Source organism: Nuphar pumila, chromosome 9 (genome assembly GCF_984573655.1).
Source record: "Nuphar pumila chromosome 9, dmNupPumi1.hap1.1, whole genome shotgun sequence".
Classification (NCBI taxonomy): domain Eukaryota; kingdom Viridiplantae; phylum Streptophyta; class Magnoliopsida; order Nymphaeales; family Nymphaeaceae; genus Nuphar; species Nuphar pumila.
The window spans coordinates 1,215,828-1,237,421 of NC_143257.1; the positions used below are offsets into that span (position 1 = coordinate 1,215,828).

General features: G+C 39.2%; 1 protein-coding gene and 1 pseudogene across 1 annotated transcript; both read left to right on the forward strand.

Annotated features, from left to right (window-relative positions):
• Window positions 1-482: 482 nt before the first annotated feature.
• Window positions 483-12,326, forward strand: LOC149828152 (serrate RNA effector molecule-like). The gene is made up of 12 exons (XM_090016774.1): window positions 483-1,081; window positions 2,929-3,029; window positions 3,199-3,253; window positions 8,102-8,176; window positions 8,302-8,376; window positions 8,459-8,506; window positions 8,631-8,699; window positions 8,791-9,597; window positions 9,697-9,745; window positions 10,760-11,049; window positions 11,150-11,344; window positions 11,810-12,326. Exons 1-12 carry the CDS (start codon window positions 687-689, stop codon window positions 11,868-11,870), a joined length of 2,220 nt encoding a protein of 739 aa, XP_089872900.1. The 5' UTR covers window positions 483-686; the 3' UTR covers window positions 11,871-12,326.
• A 6,510-nt stretch (window positions 12,327-18,836) lies between these two features.
• LOC149828153 (pentatricopeptide repeat-containing protein At2g41080 pseudogene) lies at window positions 18,837-20,780 on the forward strand (annotated as a pseudogene).
• The last annotated feature ends 814 nt before the right edge of the window (window positions 20,781-21,594 follow it).

Genomic DNA, 21,594 nt, shown 5'->3' on the forward strand with positions numbered 1-21,594 from the left:
TGGATCAGGTTCATTTGTAGGGTTTTACATATGAAGCTAATCCTGAATCCAAATTCGTCTATCTTAATCCAAATTAGGGGTGTCAATGGGTGGGTTTGGTTTGGACCCAGGTAGAACCAGACCTAGACCTGATTTGAGATGTTGGTACTGAGTCCGGACCTAGATCTAATGGACCCACTACAAAAGAAACCCTCACCTTATAGAGTTTGGTACGGGTTGGGTCTGGGTAAACCCGACCCATTGATACCCCTAACCCAAATACATGTAAAAGTGCATCCAAAATTCAAATGGCTTCTCCAAACCCGTATCCGAATTCCGATTAGTTCAGATCCGTTTGTATCAGATTCAATACTCTCTACATCCGACCCGAACCTAAAAGACCATTTATGTCATTTTGGGTGTGTGCTCGAGCGATCAGTGATCACTCGTTCGCTTCGGCGCCTTCGCCCTCTCAGAGAGAGAGAGAGAGAAGAAGAAGAAGAAGAAGAAGAAGAGGAGGGAAGGCATCCGAAACCCTAGCGAAGGAAGCGTTCTTATCATTTCGACCGAAGTAGGGCACCCGCAACGTCGGGCTTTAGGCTTCATTCCCCTCATCGATTTCTCTCCTTTCGATCTCCGATTTTCGTCTTATTACCGGATTTGTAAACTGTTGCTGCGCGTCCAGATATTCTGTAGAAGTTGCTTCAATGGCGGAGGTAATGGATATGCCTCCGGAAACCCTAGATCAGTCGCGGGAGCAGCAGCCGAAGCGGAGGGAGAAAACTTCGGAAGAGCCGCCGAGGAAGAGGGATAGGGACTCCAGGGAGAGAAGGGATGAGCGGGACGACCGCCTCCCTAACAGGCGAGGCGATCACTACGAGCGGTGCCGGTCGCCGTCGGCGGCTGCCGGTGCCTCGACGAGGGACCGGGAGCGGGAGTACAGGCGGCGCAGCAGTCCCAGCTCTCCGCCGTACCCCTCACGGGAGCGGTGGCACTCTCCTTCTCGCCATTCCTCTCCGCCGTTTAAGCGCACGCGGAGGGATGATGGATACGATCATCGTCGGAGTAGCCCTAGGGGAGGTTTTGGTGCCGATGACCGGAGGTAAGATTTTTATCGAATTCTTCTGTTTGATTGATTATTTATTCATGATTTCATGGCAATCAATGCCTCTATAGATTAATTGCGCAGGCGGATAGGTCGGAAGTGATGTTCCTCTGATTTCCTTTTGTTTATTGATCCTGTTTTTGCAAGTTAGAAACGTATAAGATATAAAACTAGGCAGTGGAATTATGCCACCCCCATTTTACTTTTTTTTAATAATAACGCGTTCCATGTTTGACGTGGTTTGTGGACGAACCTACTGATGTTATCTCTAGCCCAATTGAATCGAAGCATTTGATTGAAATATGTGATGGCTTACACTTTAAAAAATAGCTTAAGATTCTGCAACATGCAGTTTCCAATCCTGTTGGTATCCACCATTCATCTTTGTCTCCCACTGACTAAAAAAAAATTCTGGCAGCACAGAGGAATAAGCACTTTGAAGCATTGCACTTGTTCTATGAGGATCCAATTAGAACGATAGCCTTTTTCTTGTGGAGGAGCAAACTGTTGAGAAAAAAAAAAGAGAAAATGGGTTATCTTCAGGTTATATGTCGAGTTACAATTGTAAATGCTACTATTGAGTTCATTTTTAGTGATGCATAGTTTCTTTGTGGTAAGTTAAAAGGCTTAGGAAATGGAAATGCAGGGACCGATAATTTAAGAATTGCCAAAGAAACAACAAACATCCTGAGAAGAAAAGACAAACAAGTTGCAAGAAATAGAGTAATCCTTGGCAATGGTCTATCTGCACCTAAGTAGGCATTTGGCATACCCATGTCTCCTGTCAAGAGAAAAATAAAGAAGTAAATAGGAAATAATGTAGATGAAAGGATGTCATTATATGTAGGGAAATGAATTGACGTAGAGACAAGGATCGGTGCTTTGTTGACAAGTTTCTACTTCCATCTATCTAAATTTCTATGTATAGGCTGTACAAATTGTTACTTTTATATAGGTATTCATGGTCTTGCTGCTAGTTTTATTGCTAGCAGTGACCTGGTTACTTGGAATAACCAGAAGAAGAAAGAAAACATTTTTGCCAGTTTTAGTGCAAAGGCCTTGTTCGAGTGATGGCTTATACAATTTGTGAACTATAATGATCGAAGACGCTGCTTGTACTTATGGAGGGTTTCACATAACTGGCTTGGGATGTTTTACTTTTTTTATTATTTTTTTCTGAGTTAGCTTGGGGTGTTTTCATCAAATTGCATGGACCAAACAAGTTGAAGGACAGGACATCACAGGAAAAAATGGTATTATACTCTTTTTGAGGGAAGTAGAGTGTTCGCCAACTTCTGATGCATAGGGGTATGTGTAATTGGTAGATGTTGGTTTACCTGTAAAGACGGGATAGTTTTCCATGGCTGTCATTGTAACCTAATTCTTTGAAAGTTTAGAGAAGATTCTTTTACTAAGGTGTCCACTAATGTTTTCTTTATCATCACCTAATTATCGCCTATCTATGGAATAGTTTTCACATGATGGTGCTGTACTCAGAATTGCCTTTTCATGTCAACTTAAATGGCCTATCCCTATTTAAAGAATCTTGTGGTGGCAAGAGGTTTTGAATGCAGCAGCTAAAAACTGCAATAATCAAATTCTTCTATGGCTAGATCAACTTGCTTAGTCACTTCATGCATTCTAAGCACTGTTTAAGAACTGTGTTTTTTGCTATTTTTTGAATAAACTGTACACTACTTTCAGTGAATGGTGAATTCTGCCTTCTGGTTGTTATTGTAATGGATGGGACAGTGACTGTGTTTTGTATCCAGCATCAAGGATACATATCATGGCATACTCCTTTTTTCCTTTTTCACAAATTTATATCTTGAATTTCATTGCAGGTTTGGCTATGATTATATGGGAGGTTATGATAGAGGTGCAGTGGGAGGAAGACCCAGGTATCATGATGAAAGGGCTCATGGACGGCATGCAGATCGATCAGGTTATCAAGATAGTATAACCAATATTTAACCATGTTGATGATTGTTCAAATTGGATTGCTGTATCCAAAATTTGCAAATACATGGGTTGATTTTCTTGAGCTGGTAATGTTGATAATGGTTTTTGTTGTTGATGTAAACATTTTTTTATTTTGAATTACTTTTATGTAGATGGGTCTGATTCACACTTTGGTGATGGCTCAAACATTATGGGTGCTACACAGAGGTTTGGATTCCCTTGTTCTCCAATGTAATGCATAATATGTGCTGGTCCAACTTGCAACATTTTTCTCCCATTCTCATCATAATATTTCTTTATCTGTTTCATTTCTTAGACTATATCTTTTGTATCATAGTCTTTATTTTTGTCAAATTCACTGGGTGCTCTGAATTATAGTTAATTTCATGCTTGGATGAAAACTTCACTTGAGGCATTCATAAACTTGACTTGTGCCCTGTTTTTTTTGTCCATGAAGGATGGGGGAAACCACCCTCAGCATCAGAGACCTAGTCGTGCTGGCTAAGCCTACCGTACTTATGGTTGCTTTCCCGATGGTGTAAACCTGTGTCACACCCCTTGCCCCGAGGGAGTCACCTGGATTTGGCTGAGCAATGGCTTATCCCTTGCCCTCATTAATGTAAGGGTTTGACACTCATGGGAATGGAACCCTAAACACCTGTCTAGTGCCCACGGCCCCCTCCATTGCACCAAACCCCTTGGGGCTGACTTGTGCCCTGGTTATGTATGTGTTTTCTTTCAGAATTATAGTTAATTTGTGAAAAAATGCAAATCACACACACAAATGCACATGATTTAGTGTGGTTTGGTTCAACGTGTTCTACGTCCACTATAGAACCTCTCTCTCTCAATCACACGATAGAGAGGATTTGTCCTCCCTTGTTTATAATTTCAAGTTTTCAACATGTATAGAATTTTGCAAACTTGCTGGATACAAGAGTTTCCTACTTAGGTTAGACTGCTCTTGATTACAAGGATAATTGAAAATATTTCTATTAATAGTCTTGTAGGATGAGTGAAGCTTTCTTTCATTCTTTTTTATTGAATAATTTTCTTTTCCTTCCTTCTCATTTGTTGTCTTGTGACCAAGGTTTCCTTGTCTTGTGCAATCACCAAGATAACAATTCTTGATATTGGAACTTTCCTTCATAGCATGTGGGCCCATCTCAACGTGTGGGCTGGTGTGTTGTGGATCCAATGCATCATCACCTGGATCCAGTTCAATCTTCACAATTTGCATGTCTGGTTATGTGTGTTTTCTTTCAGATTCAGGACTGCCTGCACAAATTTTATATTCATCTTTGGACATCTCAGGACATCATTGAGAATTTTAACGTTTCCACATTTTGATAAACTATTGCATGTTCTTGTTTGACCCTCTATGAGTATCTTTTTTCTTTTCTCATTTTTGTTTTCCTTTTTTTTTCAGCTCTCAGTGTATTATTCAAATTTCAAGAAAATCAACAATTTTAAGCATGTTGTTGGTCCATTTGCCTTTGAACTATATGGTTTTCTGTAATTGACTTTTCTTGTCTAAAAATCATAGTGTCTTCATTGGAATTTGTCTATCTTAGGATTTCTGGCTTCAACCCATCAGCGCCTATCATAACTTCTATTTTTTGTTTTTTGGTTTCTGATTCACAGTGAATTCTCCCAAATCCCTGAACATATGACCAGTCTAATTTATAATCATAATGCCAACACTTCGAATCTTCCATAAAATTTAATGTGGTGTCTGGAAGATTCAGCATGTTCTGATGGCTAGCATTGTTCCAGGATAGGAATGCATAAAAAAATATTGCTCAACAGGGGATCTCCAACTGTTTTAGTACTTGGGCCCTTTTTAGTTGGGGCTTGTTTTTTGATGGTCTTAAGCTGGGTATTGAGGCATGTTTAGGCTTTAGGTATTTCAGTTATGGGCCTGACAGGTTATCTGTATTCCGAGCTGATTTGCAACTCTGTTCCTTCTCTGATTTTAGTATCTCACTTGATGATCTAAACCTGAGATTAATTACAAAGCTCGTTGAATGCCTTTTCATAGGTGTAGTACTAGCTTTTACTTATCTTCTATAAATGGCTCAGTATTAGATCATTAATATCTTTCCCATGTCTACATACATGTCCCATCTTTAAGAATAATTGGCCATGCCTAAGTTAAATTGCCCATTTCTATGTTGCAAGCAGACAGGGTATTGGGCAGGCTGGGCAGAGGTTCTCAATGGTCCATCCTGTTAAGTAAATGGCCCTGACAGGCATAACCTAACCTTGAATTGGTCTGGCCCATAAAGTCTGTCAGACCACATTGTGGTAGGCTGGGCCTTTGGTTCATGGGTTGCAGGTTGCATGTTGCCAGGTGCACAGAAAACCAGGTACATGAGGGTAGGATCTCTTGAATTATAGAGGATGAGTATATTTTACTCTGCATTGTGGGATAAAGGTTACTAAAAATAAATTGCAACATAACTATGTCTTTTTCTAATTGCTCGGGCCCAGGCTTGGTACACTGGGCTTATAGACTTAGGCCTGGTCATCATAGTAAGGCCTATGTATTGAGTTTGTTTTCACCCTAGAACAGGATGCACTTTCTAGGCTTGTTGTGTAGGTATCTTATATGCTGGAGCTGCTGGACATACTATTATAAGTTATAACACTTGTTAAACCAACACAATGCACTTTATTAATGATATAAAAACTAAGAAAATTATTAGGCAGTGTTACTAGAACCATATGAGAATCCATGTCACCTGGGTACGGAGGGTACACCACGGCAATTTCAAAAAATGAGGGTACATGGACATGATTCTCTCTCTCTCTCTCTCTCTCTCTCTCTATATATATATATATATATATATATATAGAGAGAGAGAGAGAGAGAGAGAGAGAGAGAGAGAGAGAGAGAGAGAGAGAGAGAGAGAGAGAGTTGTTTTTTAAAGATCTTTTTTAGCTTCGTTGACCAGGTTTGAATTTGTCCAAACTGGGTCAACGAAACCAACTTGGTTTAACCAAGTTATAAAAAAGGGAAAAGCGTGACCCTTCCCCCCTTCTCTCTCCAGTTTTCCTTCTCTCTCTCTGTCTTAGTTGTCAAAGGCGCTAGTCGGAGCCTAGGCGGTGAACCGCGAAAAAGACTAGGTGAGGTCTAGGCGGTATCTCAAATAAAAAATTTAAAAAAAATACAAAATATGTAAACAAACTACTAACATTAATAACAAACATGTATACAACATAAAATCAATCAACAATAAGCAATAGACAAATAATAACATGTTGTCAAACACTGTAAAACAATTATATTACATAAAAGCAGTCAAATAGATAACTCCTACGCTTATAGATTATATATGAATTAAGTACAAATATGCGTATATATATAATTATATATAATATAAACACATAATATTGTAAATTTATAATATATGTTTATGATATGTTAATATATATAATTATATACATTTATTCAGAAAACATATATGTGTGTGCAATTGCGCATCAGACCGAGCGACTACCTCGCCAAGGCCGCCTAGGCTCTCCCTTTGACAACTAAGTGGAGGGATTAAAGGAGAGAATAAAAAAAGAAAGCTTTTGGGGCGGGAGGAAGAAAAAGAAAAAAAGAAATAAAAGAGACAAAAAAACTTAAAAAAAACATGACAACTATGTCCCTACGGCTTAGGTGGGGACAGCCTAGGCACAACCTAGATAAAAAAAGGCCCTACAGCTTAGACCCATAAGCCTAGGTGATGTCCCTACGCCTATCCAACCTAGGCGGAGCCTAGGCACAACTTTTGACAACTAAGCTCTTTGTTTGTTGCAGCGCAACGAAGAAGAAGAAGAGGGGAGGTACTCTCTCGCTCTCCCCCCTATCTTTGGCTCTCGTTTTCCCCCTCCCTCTCTCTCTCTCTTTCCCTGGTCTCGCTTCCCCCCTTTGGCTATCGTGTTCCCCCTTTGTCTCCCTCTTTCTCTTGATTCCCCTCTCTGTCGGGGAAGACAAGAGAGAGGGAGACAGAGAGGGGAATCGAGAGAGAGGGAGACAAAGAGGGGGAAGATGAGAGAGAGAGGGGGGAGAGCGAGACCAGAGAGAGTTGATGGTTTCGAGGAGGTTGGGGGGGGTTGTTTTTTGTTTTTTTCCTGAGGTTCAGGTACCAAGCGTACCTGCACTGCACCTGGTACCTGTACCCGTGTCGCCATGGGTATGACAGCTAAAATGACATGCCGCGGTAACATAGATGAGAATATATTCACTACTCTTTTATGATTGCTAATTCTAAAAACTGTGGCATTTGTTGGAAAGATGACCTTTTGCTGCCAATTTCCAAATACCAGCTCATGAGTTTTAGCAACATGAAGGGAAAAGGCTGGCAGCTCACATGAAAGTCTGTCTTGGCAGTCAAACACTAGTGACTTGAGGAGGTTTTTCGGTTATTATAGGAATGCCAAAAAATACCGTCTGAATCTCACTGTAGCATATGATCCACCAAACACATTATCAGCCAGTTTAAGTTAAATTTCCACCTGGCATAGTATCTGTTGCTCGTTTTCCACTTATAATTCAGTTGACTGATGGAATCTCTGCATATGGTTTCTATGTTGCATGCAGCCATTATTGAATTCATTGTGCTTCTTGTATGTTTAAAATTAGTAATGAAGTTTGGCTTGTGTACCACATGGAACATGCTTTAATGGTTTATGGATTGAGAATTACAATAAGGCAAGCAATACATGATACAATTTCTAAGAAGAATCTGTTGTGCTTCTTTAGAGCTTGTTTAGTGTGAGGTAAAGTTTCTTTTTGTAATATTTTTTTGTGATTGAAGATGAGTTTTTTTTCCCTTTTCCCCTCATATCTGAAGCCCTGTGTTTTCATGTTCTTCAGATTTATTAGGTTGGTTATGCTTGGTAGCTTGATGATGTATTGATAGGATCTTGTTCCCCTTATTGTCTATTGGGAAAGGTCAAGATCGTATTTATGCTGGTTCACTTAGTAGAGATAGGTCTTTTTATGCATTTTGGATTGCAAATTTGTTTCTATAGCATGTGATGTTAATTTAATGCCATTATCAGGGAAGGTTTGATGTCTTATAAGCAGTTCATCCAAGAGCTTGAAGATGATATCCTACCTGCTGAAGCAGAGAGGAGGTATTGAGCCGTTTATTACATTTTGCTTATATGGAATACTGCAATAACCTTTGTTATTATTATTATGATTATTTTCTAATTCTGCTATAACAATATTGATTTAAAGATTTATTGTCATCAACTAGGTATGAAGAATACCGGTCAGAGTATATCTCAACTCAAAAGGGCTCATTTTTTGATGCTCACAAGGATGAAGAATGGTACTTCTTCATGCACCGGAGTAGCATTTTGTTCGTTGTATGCATTCTGCATTCTTATGTTTATTGTTTTGTCAAAATGTAGGTTGAGAGACAAATATCATCCAACAAACTTACTCACTGTTATTGAAAGGTCAGCTTTTCTTCTTATATTCTTGCACTGCTTTGTTTTAGGAACAATGTCTGCGGTATGACAAAATGTGTCAATTTTTTTTAGCATGGTCTAGTTCTGAAAGTGTTTCATCTTTTGTTATCAGGAGAAATGAAAGTGCAAGGGTTATTGCAAAGGATTTTTTGTTGGATTTGACGAGTGGAACAGCGGACATGTAAGACATCTAATTTGTTGCTGGGTTTTTCAGTTTTCAGGTGAATTACTGCATTCCTACCTTTTCTGACATTCTGTTGTTATTGTATCAGTGGTCCAGGTGTCACTGCTTTATCAAATAAATCTGGACCTGCAAGTGAGCCAAATTCAGAAGATGAAGCAGATGCCACTGGCAAAAGAAGGCGCCATGGTAGAGGTTCTGTCAAAGAAAATGAGCTTCTTTCAGCTGCCCCGAAGGCACATCCAGTTAGTGCTGAACCAAGAAGAATTCAAGCTGATGTTGAACAATCACAGTCACTTGTACGGAAGCTCGATGCTGAAAAAGGAATCAAAGACAATGTCCTTAGTAGCGTGGATCAGGACAAGCTGGAGGTTGAAAAATCTCATGGTGGATCCATGGGACCTATTGTAATTATACGTGGTCTATCAACAGTCAAGGGCTTAGAAGGTGTCGAGCTATTGGATACCCTTCTTACTTATCTGTGGAGAGTCCACAGTTTGGATTACTATGGTATGACTGAAACTAGTGAGCCTAAGGGCCTGCGACATGTAAGAGCAGAGAGTAAAAGCTATAATGGAACAAATGCATCATCAGGGATAGAGTGGGAAAAGAAGCTTGACACTTTCTGGCAAGGAAGATTACAAGGGCAGGATCCATTGGAAATAATGACAGCAAAAGATAAGATTGATGCTGCTACTATCGAAGCCTTGGATCCTTTGATCAGAAAAATCAGAGATGAGAAATATGGGTGGAAATATGGATGTGGAGCCAAAGGCTGCACCAAACTCTTCCATGCTGCAGAGTTTGTGCACAAGCATCTAAAATTGAAGCACCCTGAGCTTGCAATGGAACTCACTTCTAAAGTTCGAGAGGATCTCTATTTTCAGAACTACATGAAGTAAGTTGCTGTTTTACCTCATGTAGTGTTATCTGTAAAGAATAAAGATCCATTGCCAAGTTTTAGGAGACTGAAGGGTGATTGTGTTTGGCATTGCAGTGATCCAGATGCACCTGGTGGCGCACCTGTTCTTCAACAACCTGCACTGGTAGGACTTATGATGAATATTATCTTGTTGTTCACAATTTGACATACTTTACACTTTTAGCACATTTTTCATGTCCATATAATATGGATATTGGCAGTTTGTGCACATGCATGTTCTGATCAAAGTAATCAACGATGATCCTTTGTTGCTTCTGAAAAAGGGCAGTTCTCAGCCTTATGCATTTTTGCACTTACCTGGCATTGGTGGCCTCATCTTGTGAATATGCCAGCTCAGTAGCTCACCATTGTCATACATGTGCCTTTCCAAATTCCAATGTTTGATGGATTTGTAGACTTCTTAATGAACCTTGAGTGTTGAACTTCCGTATTCTAGTTCCAAGTCTTTGATCGTGGTGAATATATCTAGAAATTTTACAATTGACATTTTCCTCTTGCCTGAGATAGGATACAAAAAGGTATAAAGGAATACAATTAATTGAATATTGCAAACAATTGATCACTGATTTTCATCTTTAATGAGTCATATAGGAAGATTGTAATGGAACTTGGTGACATGTTTTGTGAGAAACACATGCTAAAATAATGCTTTAGCACCTTGTATTAGTAACTAATGACATTAAGGTGTGGATTGTATTACTTCATTTTATTCCATACTATTTAGTTTTTTCATGCATTTGTACATTGCTTTTGTGGTAAAAAGTGTGTGTGTGTATATATATATGGGTAATACATCCGTGCTATGCTAAATATGGCACGGTGCTAAATAAATTATTTTATTGAATGTTCGGTGTTCTTTGAAATTATGACTGTGCAGATGTGTTTAGCATGATTAATTTACTTGAAATCAACACTTCGATCATCTACTGATGTTAATTTGTTTTGTTCTGACCTAGGAACTTTAACATGTAAATTTTTTCAACTTGTGCTTCTACTCTCCATTTTTGTTCTTTGTATATTTTGCTTGTGGATTTCATTCAATTTATTGCAATAAACACTTTCAGCTCTCCTTTGCAAGTTATGATTTTGTTTTGCCTGTATGTCCCTGCTTTTGCAGAAAGACAAGCCACAAAGACGGAAGCCTGGTTCAGATGGGATGGCCCGTCCAAGAGATGATCGTGGCAGTCGGAAGGAACATGACAGGGCTGATAGGGTTAGTGGAAGAGAAAGGTATGACAGAGCTGAGAACTCGCCATCTCGTGATTATCGGTCTGGTGGACCAGAAGGGGGAAATCCTGATTCTCCACGGTATGATGCTTACGGAAGCCCTGGGATGCGTGGTGCACCGCCCTTTAATTCTGATATGCCGCCCCCACCATCTATCTTAATGCCAGTACCGGGTGCTGGGTATGCTTGCTGTTTCTACTTTTGCAATTCTGTTTGTGAGGAGTATCCAAAGTTTGTTTGTCATGCCAATCTAATGTATATGTATGGGACACTTTTGCAGACCCCTTGGTCCGTTTGTTCCTGCCCCACCCGATGTTGCTATGCGGATGTTGCGAGATCAAAGTGGTCCAGGTCCTTACGAAGGAAATGGTGGTCCACGAGCTAGGAAGGGGCGTCCAGGGCCCTCTGCTGTTGGTCCAGCTCCCATTATTTCTGTCCCTCCAGCTTTCAGGCAGGATCCTCGACGCATCAGGAGGTGAGTAGGGTGCCTTTAATGCAGAAAAATTACCTGTTCCTTCTAGTTTGGTGTTAAACTTTCCCGCTTTGATCGATTGGCTTCTCAGTCTTGGAAAATTTTATCTTTTTTTTTTTGACGGAAAAAGCTGGGGTTAGGCAGACCCCTGCCAGTTATACAACTATACCATTGGGATTCTAAGTTGCAACGTCCCAACACAAGGTGACGTGCACCAACTGCTCCTACCAGAAGCGGAGCCCCGTTGGTAATTTTATGATCTTTTAAACAGAAAGAGTATAACCCACCAACGGTGGCTCCGGTTGTCTGGTAGTACCAGTGAGTGCACTTCACCTTGTGTTGGGACTTTGCAAGTTCAAATCCCAATGGTATGGTTTTTTAACGGGTGGGGGTCGGACTAACCCCAGCTTGCCTATCAAAACAGAAAAGAAAAAGAGTATTAACCCATTTCTCTTCTCTTTGATGCAGTTACCAAGATCTTGATGCCCCGGAAGATGAAGTCACCGTGATCGATTATCGGAGTTTGTAGTTTTTTTTTTTTGGATGGCAGAGATTCTCCAAATTAGATTATTGGTGATCCCCCCTTACAGCCATTCAGTTTTGGCCCCTCTATTTTTATCACCTGAGACACAAAACAATCAAAGTTGCCTTTGGTCTCAGGTGATGTCATGACCTGTTCCTTTGGGCCCTTGAGCAAGGTTCTTGAATTATTAATACAGTTGCTTTCTTTTAAGCCAATCTTCGAGGACATTGGGCCAGCCCGATCCAGAGCCAGTCCTGCTGAAAACTAGGGGTGTAACCGGTCGGGTTCGGCTTGGGTCTTATCAGACTCAATTTTGAATCGGGTTTAATATTAAGACCCGACCCAATCTCATTTGGGTTTGGGTACACCTATAAACATTGGGTTAACGGGTTCGGGTACACCTATAAACTTTGGGTTAACAGGTTCGGGTATGTATCAGGTTGGGTATATTCGGTTTGAGTTTTTAATAGACCCATTTTGGTTCAGGTTCAGATCTGGGTATGTCTGAAAAAAGTAGACCCATATGAATTAACAGGTTTCCGTATTCTCGGTTTGGGTTTCAGTTGAGGTCTTCATAAGATTGGTATTCTAGACTTATAATTATTTGCAAATAACAAAATAATGAAATCAGATAATTATTAAAATTGTATGCTAACAAATTAAAAGCTTATTAGTATGGTAGGCTGAGCCAGCGCCGCCAGGTCTCTGCTCCTGGGGCAGTTTCTTTGAGTAAAAAAAAAATCAAAAGCATATTAACTAACCTAAATCTTATAAAAGCATGAACAAGGTCTGTTGAGGCTACAAATTTGGCTCTTTATAAGTTTTCTCTAAATGACAGGTTTGTTATGTGTTGAAAGATAAATTTGTTTGTCTTTGGTTGATTTTTTTTCCAAAAATAGAATGTATTACTTACATTGAAACCATGCAATTTTTTAAATTAAATTACATTGAATTAAATAGGGGTGTAGGTTCAGGTCGCTTTTTATCAGATCAGATTTTGAATCAGGTCTAAAAGATCCAAACCTGATCCAATTTAATTCAAGTTTGGGTTTGGGTTCCGGTATAAGTAGAAACAGTGGACCCATATGGGCTAATGAAATCAGCTATTTATTAAAATTGTATGATAACAAATCAAAAGCTTATTAGTATAGTAGGCTGAGCCAGTGCGGCTAGCTCTCTGGTCCTGGTGCGGTTTCTTTGAGTAAAAAAAAAAATCAAAAGCTTACCAACTAACTTAAATCTTATAAAAGCATAAGCAAGGGCAGTTGAGGCTACAAATTTGGCTCTTTATAAGTTTTTTCTAAATGACAGGTTTGTTATGTGTCCAAAGAATGGAAATATGAATTTATTTGGCATTGGTTGATTTTTATTCAAAAATAGAATGTGTTACGTATATTGAAAACATATAATTTTTTAAATTAAATTACATTGAATTAAATAGGGGTGTAGGTTCAGGTTGCTTTTTATCAGATCCATTTTTAAATCAAGTCTAAAAGATCCAAACCCGATCCAATCTAATTCAAGTTTGGGTTTGGGTTCTGGTATAACTAGAAGCTGTGGACCCATATGGGCTAATGGGTTTGGGTATAACTGGGTTGAGCCTTTAATCGACCCATTTTTTTGGGGTTGGGTATTAACAAACATTTTACGTTGAAACAAAAAACCAATAATATATCATATTCAAAATGTATCAAATTCAATGAGTTTTCCAGTATTATTTTGGGATTAACTACAATCTGATAAGTTGACAAAAGGGCAATAGGAAGTATGAATAAATGAATTAAAGGATTCTAGATTTTGGTTTGTCCTATGATTTGATCTTAGCCAACACGTGGTTTAGGAAGAGGGAGTCTCACCTAGTAACATTTAAAAGTGGGGTTAATAAGAGTCAGATAGATTTTTTTCTACTCAGAAAGAGAGATAGGGGTTGTTGCATCGATTGTAAGGTTATATCGGGAGAAAGTGTAGCTACACATCATAGAGTCTTAATTTTAGATCTTAAAATTAGAAAATACCACAAAAAGGATAGACATATGATAGATCTTAAAATTAAGTGGTGGGCACTGAAAGGAACTAAACAAGGAATGTTTGTAGAACAAGTAGCTAAGGAAGCTAATTGGTGTCTCGAGAAGGATGCAGAATCAATGTGGAATAAGATAACGGGTTGCATGCGAAAGGTGGTGAATGAGGTTTTGGGTGAGTCTAAAGGCGGTGCACCGCTAGGTAAGAATACATTATGGTGGAATGAAGATGTTAAATTAGCCATTAAGGTTAAAAGAGAGTGTTATAGAAATCTAAGAGTCGTGATAATGAGAATTTGGAGAAGTATATAGTAGCAAAGAAGGAAGCTAAAAAAGTAATTCGAAACACGAGGGATAAGGTATATAAGGAGGTCTATGACAAGTTGGATACTAAGGTGGGCGAAAAGGATATTTATAGGCTTGCAAAGATGAGAGATATAAAATCGAGGGATCTGGGTATGACTAGATGTATCAAAGATGAAATGCAAAGGGTTTTAGTTAAAGATGAGGAGATTAAGGAGAGATGAAAATATTATTTTGATAAGCTATTTAATGGAAGGCATGCCCAGGATCTTGAAGACTTCTCCATTTCTTTTCATGAGATGAATCGTGACTTCATGCGCAAGATTCAAAAGCAAGAAATTGCAGAGGCTTGGAAGAAAATGCAATCCAAAAAGGCAGTTGGCCCGGATGGTATACCTATCGAGGCTTGGAAATGCTTGAGTGAGAAAGATTTAGTATGGTTGGCAAATCTTTTTAACAAGATTTGTCCTACAAATAAGATGCCTAATGAGTGGAGGAAGAGTACTTTGGTGCCTCTCTATAAGAATAAGGGTGATATACAAGATTGCACAAACTATCGTGTCATAAAACTCATGAGTCATACTATGAAACTTTGAGAGAGGGTGATTGAGTATAGGTTGAGGAAGGTTGCCATGATATCGGAGAATCAATTTGGTTTTATGCCTAGAAGATCAACTATGGAATCTATACATCTTCTTAGACAACTTATTGAGAGATATAGAGAGAGAAACAAAGATTTGCATATGGTTTTTATTGATTTGGAGAAGACATACGATAGAGTACCTAGGGATGTTCTCTGGTGGACAATGATGCAGAAAGGTATCTCTCTCAAGTACATTAATATAATTAAAGATATGTACGAAGGAGTAGTAACCAATGTCCGCACTTGTGGAGGGGTGACAAACAATTTTCCTATAACGGTTGGGTTGCATCAAGGATCTGCATTAAGCCCTTTTCTTTTTTGCTATAGTGATAGATGAACTTACGAGATCAATTGAAGAAAATGTGTTGTGGTATATGTTATTTGCTGATGATATTGTTTTCATTGATGAGTCTAGAGTTGGGGTTAATGCTAAGTTAGAATTATGGAGGCAAACTTTGGAAGCAAGAGGTTTTACGTTGAGTAAGAGTAAGACAGAATATATGGAATGTCGGTTTAGTAAGCAACGAAGTAGTGAGGAGAGTGTAGTGAAGCTTGGTGAGCAAGAAATACTGGTGGATGATTGTTTCAAATATTTGGGATCTATCATTCAAAAGAATGGAGAAATTGATGGAGATGTAAATCATAAGATTAAGGTTGGGTGGATGAAATGGAAAAGTGCAACTGGAGTGTTGTGCGATCGTAGAATGCCATTGCGGTTGAAGGGGACAATTAGACCCGCTTTACTATATGGTACAGAATGTTGGGCTGCCAAGAGACATCATATTAAAAAAAAAGAGTGTAACTGAGATGCGTATGCTTCGATGTATGTGTGAAAAGACACTAAAAGATAAGATTCAGAACGAGAAAATACGTAAGAAGGTAGGTGTTGCATCCATTGAAAATAAGATGAGTGAGAATCATTTATGATGGTTTGGGCATATTCGGCGAAGGCCTAATGATGCTCCGGTTAGAAGGATGGAGAAATGGAAAAATATATTAGCCAAAAGAGGTCGGGGTAGGCCTAAGAAGACTTGGATGGAGATGATAAGAAAAGATATGAATGCTTTGAACCTCACCGAGGACATGACATTGGATAGAAATGATTGGAGGAGAAGAATTCATGTGGAGGACACAAAATGATTTTCTTTTTGGTTCATATCGCCGACCCCAATTGTTTGGGATGAAGGCGTTGTTGTATAAAAAAAATGCAATGCATATTAATTGTAAATTTATCAAGATCTATAAATGTTTAATTGAATATATAGTACAAATTATCAGATGGATTGAGTATGAAGCAGGTTTAGCTACAAGTCGGTTAAGCTATATAGTTGGGTCGAGTACTAAGCAGGTATGGATACATAATGGGGTCAGGTTCAGGTCAGATCGGTTTTAAAATACGGCAAACCATTTGGGTTTGGCTACATAATCAGATTGAGTTTGGGTGTTCATTTACAATACCCAAGACATGACCCGTTTTCACTGAGTCTATATTTTGGACCCAACCCAAACCCATGGGTCCACCAATATTTGTTTGAGACATCGGGATGGGTGTACTTATCCAGTTACTTTTATATTACACACCTCTCTCTCACAGTTCCTTTTTTTTTTTTTAATGGCAAACTTGTTGTTCTACTACTTTGAAATGTCTAAATTCCAAAAGACTTGACTTTCTTCTCTTTTTAAAGGGCACACTACCCCTCCCTCCCTCCCTCCCTTAAATTTACCAAGAATTTCTCAACATAACATCTCAAGAATTATATTTTCAGTCTCATCATGGTGAATTTTATCAGTTAATATGTATAAATTAGTCGGGTCTCTTATGACTTTTTCATGACCTTTTCATTTTCTGCAAATAGTGCTTTTGTCCTTGTAAAACACATCTTCACTTATATATAGGTAAGAAATTAAAGTTTTAAAAATCCATGGATCCATTGTGTATCAATTAAAACATTAAATGAAATAAACATATTTTAAAATTTCAAACATGCCTCATTGCTTAAAATCAATCATCATATTAATTTAATAATCACTCATTGACCACAACACTTACGTACAAAGCCTTTAAAAAATGATAGGAAACGTGATTTGTGATGATTATTTATCATTATTTATAGATGACTATCTTTATACCAAAGCTAAACTAAATTCAGCTCCATCTTTTCTCGGGTATATCTATTTATTAATATATGCAAAGTAAAATATCACGTATCAAAATCATGTATTATGTCTTAAGACAAAACCCAAGTCATTTAATAAAAATCAATTTGATATGCTCTTTGAGAGTTTTATTTTTCTATTCCATCACACTTGATGGTGTCAAATAGCCCAAAGGGGTTTGCGGTAGTGAGATGGGGCTTAGGCTGCTAGGCAGGCCATCTAGCTTCAAATCCCGTGGGTGTCATCTCACCCAAACTTGGGGACAAGGAGTAATTCCACAAAATTTTAGGTTGTTAGAACAATGACCATAAGTACGGCAGACAAAGCCAGCGCGGCTAGGCCTATGATCCGGGTGCGTTCTCCATGTAAATATAAAAAAATATGTAACAAATAATAATAAACAAGTTTAAACATGAGATTCATCACAATAGCAAGTAGTAGCATGCAATTGTAATGATTAAACATGTTATTCAATAAAAAAGAATTCTCCTTTTTGAGGCTTTGAGAACAATCCGACCTCTTTTCTGTATTTCTAAGAAAGGGCTATTGGATTGCTCTGTAAATCAGGTAAGCTGAAACCTGTTCTGCTATTTTAATAAATAAGACACTTGTTCTGCTATTTCTGATATCTTTCTGGAATTTTTAGAAAAAGAAAACCCCGCTTTATAATGACAAAGCCTTTTATGAAATAATTAGAATATTAATCACTGAGATGTAATTATCATAGTTTATTACTGAGATTGTCACAAAAAGGACCTCTTTGAAGTTTTAAACGAAAAGAACGAAAAAGGGTCTCTCTCTTCTCGACCCTTCTTCTTCCTTTTTCCTTCTCCGGCTTGGCTACCCGATAATGGTGGAACTCGGCCGGCGGCTCTCCTGTGATTTTACTGAGTCATCGTTGGAACCACTTATCACACTGACGAAAACAGCCGGTCTTATGGCAACACCGACACAACTTCAAATAGTGTAATATCACGACGAGTATATGATGCAGATTCGGGCTGTCTCTAGTCAGATTCTTGCCGGAAAAGCCTAATCTTTATGTTAAATGAAAAATCTCTCTCTTACATCCGCCCAAGAGTCTTTGCTTATAGATGCTTTTTTCCTTTTCCTTTTGTTTGCTCACTCTCTTCCTCTTATGTGCAGAGCAAAATTTATAGTGTAGATTTTGCTTGTTGGTACCAAAACTAAGAGGGATTTGAGCAATGAAATTGTGGTGACTGACGACACCAACCACCACGATGCTCTTTCCTCTCTTTCCATATTGTGCGTTCTCTATCTCTTTCTCTCTCTCTTAAACAGTCGACGGGGTTTTCTGATTATCAAAGTCAGAAAACAGGGCTTCTTTCCAATAGGTATATCCCCTCTCCTTTATTCTCATCGAGGGTTTAGTGTGCAGAGTCCTTTCTGCACACTACATGTTTGCTTATGAGGGTTCTAAAACAAGCCTCAAAGATGAGATACACCGTGTTCAGGAAAACCTGCATACTATATGTTATTCAAAATGCGTAAAGGAGGCAGTAAAAAGAAAGCTACAGTGGACGGTCCTGTTTGGCATAATGCCTAAAAAAGGTTAATTAACTTAGCTCTTCGCTAATTTCTCTGTTTGATAATTGTGCAAAATGAGGATTTGGTGCAGACACGACTGTGCAAACTGCAAATCGAACGTTAATCAAGCACAGACTTAGAAGACACAACCATTCACCTGTGTCTTTTGACTGTTACGTTGATTTTCCTCAACAGTCATGTCCTTTCAACTTTTATATACTTTTGTACTTATGGCCACATAATTCCAACAACCTCTCTCTGTGTTTCTCTTATTTGGCAGTGGCCGGTAAACTTCCTTTGATGGTGCGGAGCCTTCTCTCCAAATGCAAGAATCCTAACACCCTCCTTGGTCGCTCCCTCTCCACTCGAACCCCCCCCAAATCCATCAAGAGTAGAGAAGAATTCATTGAGCTTTGGGCAGACCCGAGGTTGGTTTCTCACCTCCTTCAAAGGTGCGTGCCCAATCAGTCCCTCTCGGAGGGAATGCAATTGCACTCCCTTATAATCACGAGGGGCCTCTCCTCCGATCGATTTCTCAGCAATCATCTTCTCAATATGTACTCCAAATGCGGTGGAATACAACAGGCGTGCGAATTGTTCGATGTTATGCCTCGTCCAAATATCATGTCTTTCAATATAATGTTAGGTGCGTACGTGCAGAACGACAACTTGGATCTTGCACAAGAAGTTTTCAATGAAATGCCTGAGAGAAATTCGGCATCTTGGAACGTGATGGTCACCGGGCTGGTGAAGTATGAGCATCAAGAAGAAGCGTTATGGCTTTTTGTGACAATGCTGAAGATGGGTATCATGTCTGATCAGCTCACTCATGGAAGCGTTCCTAAAGGGTGCGCTGAACTGCTAGAGCTGAGGCAGGGGGAGCAGATTCATGTTGTTTTGATTAAATCCATATTTCAATGGGATGTTTGCGTTGGGAGATTGCTCGCCAATATGTACATCAAACACGGATATGTTTATGGGGGAGAGTTGGTTGTTGAAGAGATGCCTGTGCAGAATGTTGTTTTCTGCAACACAGTCATAGCAGGACGAGCACAGAGTGGGTATGCTGAGAAAGTGTTGGAACACAACAATTGGATGAGGGGTAAAGGGTTCAAACCTGACTGTGTCACCTTATTGAGTGTTATCAGTTCTTGTTCTGAGCTTGCAACACTTGGGCAAGGACGGCAGGTTCATGCCCACGTGATCAAGGTTGGTGCAAATTTGGTTGTATCGGTGAGAAGTTCACTAGTCAACATGTATTCAAAATGTGGGTGTTTGGACGATTCGATCAAATCGTTTTATGGGTTTGTGGATGCTGATGTGGTTCTGTGGAGCTCGATGATTGCTGCATTTGGATTCCATGGACGTGGAATAGATGCAATTGAGCTGTTTAATAAGATGGAGAAGGAAGGGATGAAGCCGAATGCCGTAACTTTCTTCAATCTCCTCTATGACCGTAGCCACAGTGGACTAAAGGTGGAAGCGCAGGAGTACTTTAAATTGATGAAGGAGAAGTATGGGTTGGTGCCAAAATTGGAACACTACACTTGTATGGTTGATCTTCTTGGCCGATCGAGTGATTTGGATGAGTCTGAGACATTGATTCGATCGATGCCTGTAAAAGCTGATACAGTCATTTGGAAGACTTTATTATCTGCATATAAGATTCATAGGAATACAGAGGTCGGAAAACGGGTTGCAGAGGTTGTTCTTCAGTTGGATCCTCAAGATTCTGCTCCATATGTTTTGCTTTCAAACATTCATGCAGCTGAAAATAGATGGGAGGATGTTACCAAAGTTAGGAATGCCATGAGGGAATCAAATGTGAAGAAAGAGCCTGGAATAAGTTGGCTGGAAATGAAGAACCAAGTTTATCGGTTTTGTATGGGGGATAGAACGAATCCTCAATGGAGGGAGATTGATGAATGTATGAAGAATTTAATGGTTGAGATGAAGGCATCTGGGTATGTGCCTGATACAAGTTCAGTTTTGCATGATATGGACATTGAAGAGAAGGAATTCTGCCTGGCACACCACAGTGAGAAGCTTGCAATTGTGTTTGGGCTTCTAAATGTGCTGGTTGATTCTCCAATCAGGGTTATGAAGAACCTCTGTGTTTGCCATGATTGCCATCTTGCTATCAAATGCATTTCTAAGATCGTTAGGAGGGAAATCATCGTTCGAGATGCCAGTAGGTTTCATCATTTCATGGATGGCCTGTGCTCTTGCAGAGATTACTGGTGAGCTCAAGTGGTGGTTCTTGTTAAGATTGATGTAATATATGTATGACTATTTTGTGTGCTACCCCTCTTACTTTGAACATGTACATTTCATTCTTTATAGGGGTATTCTTGTATTTTGTCATAATTAGGCTTTGTATCGTTAGCGAGCTTTGGCCGGTTCATTGGAAAGGGACATGGTCGAGGAAACAGCGTCGTCAGGGGGCAGGTTCATAGCGTTTGTTGCAATGTTAATCAGTATCGATGCGTATTGGCCTGTATCTGTAGATACATATCATATCGACAGAATTTTGATGCATTCAAGACAGATTCAACTCATTTTTAATAAATATAAAAAATATTAAAAAATATTATTTAATATTATTTTTAAATTGTTTTAACATGTGTCACTTTATGATTGACATGAAATAGTTTTTTATTATTTTTTAGCTGATACAATATCTGTATCGGCCGATACAGCTGAATATCGGTATGAGTTGATACAACTGAATCGACAGCCCAACAATTCAGACCGATACCGATACTGACAACACATTATTGGTTCCTTGGTAGCACATGTAAACTCTATTGTAGTCCCCCGATTAACTGGGAGAGTCGATGTTCCATCTGATGTGGGAGGGGAGGTCAACTTTGGTGGGCCCTAAACTCCAACCTAGACGCTGTTTAACCTTGACTGGTCCACACTCTTCAATTGGGGTGCTACGTGGGCCACCACTAGAATCGATCGTAGTGGGGAGCAGTTACCCTGCTTCTGCATAACCCTCAGAGTGGCTGGGATGGCTGCTGGTCGGTGAGACTATTGGCCGATTTTCCTTTGT